At 43.3% G+C, this 7,176-nt stretch overlaps 1 protein-coding gene across 1 annotated transcript; it reads right to left on the bottom strand.

Annotated features, from left to right (window-relative positions):
* Positions 1-3,700: 3,700 nt before the first annotated feature.
* On the bottom strand, positions 3,701-6,744 carry LOC116465118 (histone lysine demethylase PHF8-like; the record flags this gene model as incomplete). The annotated part of the gene is made up of 3 exons (XM_032148309.1): positions 3,701-3,804; positions 4,559-4,861; positions 6,655-6,744. Coding segments are annotated over 3 exons (497 nt in total), but the record flags the coding sequence as incomplete, so codon positions are not given.
* Positions 6,745-7,176: the final 432 nt, after the last annotated feature.

The following is a 7,176-nucleotide window of genomic DNA, read 5'->3' as shown; positions in this document are numbered from 1 at the left end:
GATTTTAGTAGAGACAACGGTTTCGTCATGTTGGCCAGGCTGGTCTCAAACTCCTAACAAGTGATCCACCCACACTGGCCTCCCAAAGTGTTGGGATTACAGGTGTGAGCCACTGCACCGGGCCACAATTTTTATTTTTTAAAAAACACATACAATGAGTTAACACTTTACATCCACCAGAATGGCTATAGTCAAAAAGAAAAAAAAATAACAAATGTTGGCCAGTAAGTGAAGAAACTCATGATTGCTGGTTGAAATGAACACTGCCTTTGTCCAGAACTCAAAAGTGGCTTAGATAATCCTGTTACACATAGTAGATGATATTAACCAATACAAACTGCTGGAAAAAACCTCATAAACAGCTAAAAAGAAACATGTTTTTGGTAAATCAGTACATTGATACATTTAGCAACTAGTAATTTGGTTAAATTGACTTTCAGTGAATTGGCTGTCATTTAACTGACCTATTTTCTACCTCAGAGGGTTGAGGATTAAATGAGCTCATACAGAGCTTGATCCATGGCAACTGCTCCATGTAGCTAATATTATAAGGTTCTCTGACTCTCAGTTTTCACCTTAGTAAAATGGGGATACTACTACTTACTTTTGGGGTTGTTGTGAGGATTAAACAAAATAGTGTATATAAACAGCTAAGATAGGCCGGGCGCGGTGGCTCACGCTTGTAATCCCAGCACTTTGGGAGGCCGAGGCGGGCGGATCACGAGGTCAGGAGATCGAGACCACGGTGAAACCCCGTCTCTACTAAAAATACAAAAAATTAGCCGGGCGTGGTGGCGGGCGCCTGTAGTCACAGCTACTTGGAGAGGCTGAGGCAGGAGAATGGCGTGAACCCGGGAGGCGGAGCTTGCAGTGAGCCGAGATTGCGCCACCGCACTCCAGCCTGGGCGACAGAGCGAGACTCCGTCTCAAAAAAAAATAATAAAATAAAATAAACAGCTAAGATAGACTTTGACACAGAGGAGATGCTCAATAAATGACAGCTATGTATGCCCTGATCTTTTATTAACTTCTAATAATTAAAAATTTCAGCTGGGTTATGGTAGTGCATGTCTGTAGTATCAGCTAACTCAAGAGGCTGAGACAAGAGAACTGCTTGAGCCCAGGCAATACAGCAAGACCCTGTCTCTAATAATTTTTTTAAAAATTTTAAAGAAAAACTTCAAACACACAAAAATATAAAAGTAGAATTAATTCTCATATACCTATCACTCAGCTAAGTTTCAGCAATTATCAACATAGCCAGTCTTGTTTCATCTACACCTCACTCTCTGCAAAACACCGAGTTTGGAGAGAGGCCCAGACATAGCATCACATCTTCTGTAAATATTTCTATACTTTGACTATCTGGGTTCACTTAACGGCTTCTGACAGCTGCAGCGGGTAATAGGCAGCAGCACAAGAAGGACTGCGGGGGGTGGGGCAGGGGCAAGAAATGTCTTATTGTACCTTCAATAGCCATTATAGGCTAGACTCCTAGGACTCTGAATTTTCTCCTGTCCAGGAGACCTATCATGAGTTCTGGACAAAGGCAATATTCAATGGTCTCTCTAATCTTACACTTCAGTAACTGGATTCTCAAACCCCAAAAATAGCTCTGTTGCTTTCAGAATCTGCCCTACTCTCACTCCTTTTTCCCTTATTTTCCACCCAGATGGGCCCAGATGGACCTGAAGGTAACCTTTTCCTACAGGGAGGCTATTGAGCTACCTTTGTTGTTTGTGTTCCTACGTCGTTCATACTCTGCACTTGGCTCTTGACTGCTGCTGTCTAGCGTTCTGAGTATCTAGAAAATAGCCCTTACTGCCTTCCCCTGCCTCTATGTATTTCAGGATTTCTGACAATCTTCTTAGATTCTGGTCATACCCACATCATTATCACCATCTTCATGGAGAATTCTTTTGTCTCTATCTTCATCATCATATTTATAAGAACTACCACTTATTAAGTATTAATTATATGGCAGGCCCTGTGGTTAACATTCTACGTATATTATCTCATTTAATCCTCCAACAACCCTAAGGTAAGTTTTAACTATAGAATACACATAACGAGGACACTGAAGCTCAGATAGGTTCATTAGTTTGCCAAAGTAGAACACTGAATATGTGTCACAGCTGGGATTTAAACCTCGGATTGCCTGATTCCCAAGTCCATAATTTTGTTGTAAACAGCTTTTATTTTATTATTTTAGAACTTGTTCTTTTAAAATTATTTAAAGTAAATAAATATTTTAAGAAAAGTAAATACGTGCTCATTGTACAAAATTCAAATGCTACTGAAGTGAAAATTTGCTCTTACCTTCCCTATTGTACTTTACAGGGATAACCACTGTTAAAAACTTGGTATAACAAGGCCGGGCACGGTGGCTCATGCCTGTAATCCCAGCACTTTGGGAGACCGAGGCGGGTGGATCACTCAAGGCCAGGAGTTCAAGACCAGCCTGGCCAACATGCGGAAACCCTGTCTCTACTAAAAATACAAAAATTAGCTGGGCGTAGTGGCATGCGCCTGCAGTCCCAGCTATTTGGGAGGCTGAGACACGAGAATCACTTGAACCGAGGGGGCAGAGGTTGCAGTTAGCCGAGATCGCACCACTGCACTCCAGCCTGGGTAACAGAGCGAGACTATCTCAAAAAAAAACTTGGTATAACAAGTATAAAATATGTAACTAGGCCAGGCAAGGTGGCTCACACCTGTAATCCCAGCACTTTGGAGGCCGAAGTGGGAGGATCACCTGAGTCTAGGAGTTAGAGCTCAGCCTGGGCAATAATAGAGACCCCATCTCTATTTTTTTATATGTATTTACATATATATAACACACTATTTATTTGCCTAAACGTACATACAAATCTCTGGAAGGAAACCACTGACATTGGTTGTCCATGGGAAGGTAAACAGGGAAAGAGAGATGGGTGTGAGATTTTTCACTGTGTGCTCTTTCAGTTTTATTTCTAATGCTTGTATGTTGCATTTTTAAACCTCTTCAAAAAATACAAAAGTCTATATATGGCTTTTCCATACGTGCATACATATACACATGTGCATACATGCCCTTTTCAAAGTAAAAATGGAACTATTCCTATGTATTATTCTGTAACCTGATTTAAAAATATACCTTAAACATTTTTCTGTGTCAATATTTAACTGTCTCATTCTTTTTAACAGCTACATGATATTCCATTCTATAGATGTACCATCATTTATTTATCTAGCCCTTACTGATGAACATTTGGATGTTTCCAATTACTATTACAAACAATGGTGCAGTGAACACTGAACATTTATCATTACACACTTGTGTGCAAGGATTTCTGTAAACTAAGTTCCTAAAAATCTAATCGAAAACCAAAAGGTGTAGAAAAAACTAATGCTTTTAGTAAGTATGCTATACTTACTACTGCCAGTGGTTCTCTCCCAATGACTTGCTGAAGTTTCTAGAACTGATAAAATCTTTCTCAGGCTTGCCAATTCTATTTCAGACCTCTCCCTCTACCCACCTCCAACACCACACCATGGTTCTCTGAACTAAGCAACGATACATTATAATATCTAGGTACTGCCCTAAGTACAGTCCCTCCTACCCATGTCCCAATCCCTAGATTCCAATTCCATGCCCTGTCTCAGTGGCATATTACCACTGACAGTCCCAGTACCTCTGTGTTCCTCCTTCCCACCTCACCTGCCGTTAGACATCAACAGGGCCAATGGGCTCTCATTTCCATCAAGGTCCAAGTCTGGTGAGTCATCATCTGAGTCATTCAAGCAGGCACCAGTGATGTTGAACTGTAGAAGTAGGAGGCTCAGCTGTCACCTGTCTGGGACTCCCATGGGAATCACAATGGCAAGTTCCCTCCGGTTTCACTGGTTCAGTTCACTGTCAAAACCACCTGAGCCAAGGCCTTCTGCTATACTGTCCCCCCACACCCCCACTGATCACAGGAGCAACCAATGTGTGGTTGGTTCAGGGGACACCTATCAATTTTGTGAACCATGTTCCCTTAAAAAAGAGGGGGCACATCTTCAGATGCCCATGGAGAGAATCACAATCTTGAGGCAAGATGGAGCCCTGGTGGAGGGCTTTTCTCAAGGACCTGCTCAAGACTACAACCTGACACACACAATGTTTTCAAATCTCATTCCCGTCCCAGCATTTCAAAATTCAGCTAAGTGTTATGTTTTCTGAAAAGAGCTCCTGAAAATCTTCCCTACCCAGACAGAATCAACCCTCCTCTGTATCTCAGGGTCCCACACACACCCTTGATTGTGGCATTCACAATACTTGATTGCACTCATTTGTTTTTATGCCTGTCTTTCTCACTCGCCTGTCAGCCTCTTGAGAGTCACATCCACAGCACCTATCACAGTGCCCAGCAAAGAAAAGATCTCAATAAATGCCTATTAAATGAGTGGGACTGGTAGCCAAACACCAGGGGGTCTAAGGAACATGGCAGCCAGACAAGATAGCCTGCTTTTTGAAACCCTGCTCTTCCAAGGGACACCCAAAAGGGTTGGGCTGAACCCATGGGCCAGCACCCACCTTTGCTTTCTGGAAAGAGCCTGTCTTCAGTGCCTGATGATTGTATGTGTCCATGAGATTATAGCTCAACTGGCCAGCAGGCCCCAAGGCTGAACTCTCCTTGCCCTTTCGCTCTGCCTTCTTGAAGAGTTCCTTGGGCTTCAGGCCTTTCTTCTTTGAACCATTTTTGGAGGGCAGTGACAGCCTGGACATGGACATTGAAGTGGAATGGGCTGGCCTGGTTAGGGGAATGGAGCCGGCTGGGAAGATCCTCTGCAGCCCAAAGATATTGCTCGTCTTCCCAACGTTCTGTTGGAAGATGTCCTACAAGAGTGTTAGTACATGAGGGGATTAGAGCTTACTCAAGGGTTCTCTCAACACTAAGAGCAGAGGTCTGTTCCTGGTACTGGTGGTACTGCCATGGAAGTGGCTTATAGATGCTCCACATATGCACACCCTAGCTTTTACATAATGAGTCATCAAGAATTTATTGGGTGGCATTTCTTTACCCAGCCATTGACAAGTAAGAAGACGAGCAAAGCACTACTGTCAAAATTGGAGAGAAAAGACTCCATTAAGTAGCTGACATGAGACAGAAAATAATCAAGTACTAATCTGTGTGGTTCAAATTCTAAGGACTACAGGATTTGAGAGAAGGAGAGGTTCTAGTCCTAATTCTGCTACTAGCTAGCTCTGTAACTAGCTCAGGAAAGTTATCTGACCATTTGAGACTGTTTGCTTAGCTGTAAAATTAAAGGACTAGACTGGAAAGGTGATTTTTGAAGATGTTCTGTGGCTCCTTTGAGCTTCTTGGGAGGAGCCCCGAGAATCGGGGGAAGGTAGAAGGCGAATGAGAAGAACAAGTGGAGCCCTAGGCCTCCCACCTTCATCTTATTCAAAGCAGCTATGCTTTGAATATTGGGCTTCCACCTAAGATGTCATTTTAAAAAAAAGGATTCCATTGCTTTAAAACATTTGAAAGCCCATGGACCACATATAATCTATCTCTAAGTCCTTTTCCAACCAGCCCAAAGTTTTGTGGTTTAAGCGGGAGGCGCTGGAGAAAAGGTAGGCCTTTAACTATCCTGAATGATTCTGACAGATGGGACTGGAGGAAAATGAGAGGTAGGAGGTGGACACTGTAAGCTATGGTGTAGGCAGTGAAACATGCTGCAAGCATTGAGGCTAGAAGCACAACTTCCCAGCTCACTTTGACCACCCTTCAGCATGGATGTATATATCCTGGGCACTAAATAAAACTTTACAGTTTCTGAGCTTAAAGGAATTCTCCTCTGGTGCCTCTGCTACTTCACCATCCCACACCAACTTCTCTCTTTGCTATTAAAGTCTACTAATAACAATGGCTCACATTTATTGAGTACTTACTCTGCCAGGCACTGTGCGAGGGGCTCTACATACATTAGTTTTTGATCCTAACAAAATCCTGAAAGGTTGATGTTATCCTCACTTTGCAGATGAGGAAACTGAGGCTCTGAAAGGCTTGCAAGTGACAGAGCAGGAACCAGAACCCAGGTTTCTCTGAATCTCTTACCACTATACCTTACTGCCTCGTGGTATATGCCACCTGTTGAAACATGGCTTTGTAATCATCTTCACCCCGAGAGAACTGTCACTTTGCAGAATGCAGAGACTGAGTCAAAATATTAATAATAACAACAACTACAACTACCACCACCACCCACCACCACGACCCACCATCAGAATTTATTGTGCACCTACTGTGTGCCAAGCACTCTATTTTTGTGCTCAACCCACATTACCTTATTTTTAATCCTTTTAACAATCCTCGAGTAGGTACAATTATCCCCATTTTAGAGATGAGGAAAACTGAAACTCAAAGAGGTTAACTTTGCTCAGGGTCCTCTACTAGGCTGAGTTCTTTGTGGGCAGGCACTATTTATGTATTTTAAGAGCCTAGCCCAATGTGCGGCACACTTGAAACACAGTAATAATTATTTGAACGAATGAATTGGGTCTTTGGTAGGGTCTTCCCGACCCTTCCCCTGGGCTCTCATGCTAACCGCAGAGGCCTAACCTGCCACTTGAGCCTCAAGGCCTTTCCAAATGCCTTCTCTTCCCTGCCCCATGCTCCTTACTTCCACCAGGCGGATCTCCCTGGCCAGATCTTTAATGAGCTGTACGGTTCGCACTGTCTCCGGGATCTCATCCTCATGGTCTGGCAGAGCCTGTCAAACAAGAGGCATGAGGAATAAACCCACACATAAAGAGACAACTGATTTTGGACAAATATGCCAAGGCAATTCAATGGAGAAAGGGTAGTCTTTTCAACAAATGATTCTGGACCAATTGGATATCCACATAAAAAAAAAAAAAAAAAACCCTCAATCCCTATCTTGCACCACACACACAAACACAAACTTAAAATGGATCATAGACCTAAATGTAAAACCTAAAACTATACACCTTTTAGGCCGGGCGCAGTGGCTCACGCTTGTAATCCCAGCACTTTGGGAGGCCGAGGCGGGTGGATCACGAGGTCAGGAGATCGAGACCACGGTGAAACCCCGTCTCTACTAAAAATACAAAAAATTAGCCGGGCGTGGTGGCGGGCGCCTGTAGTCCCAGCTACTCGGAGAGGCTGAGGCAGGAGAATGGCG

The sequence above is a fragment of the Hylobates moloch genome, unplaced genomic scaffold, assembly GCF_009828535.3.
Source record: "Hylobates moloch isolate HMO894 unplaced genomic scaffold, HMol_V3 SCAFFOLD_3080, whole genome shotgun sequence".
NCBI lineage: Eukaryota > Metazoa > Chordata > Mammalia > Primates > Hylobatidae > Hylobates > Hylobates moloch.
The sequence above is the reverse complement of the archived record's forward strand: the minus strand, read 5'-3'. Positions and strand labels throughout refer to the sequence as shown.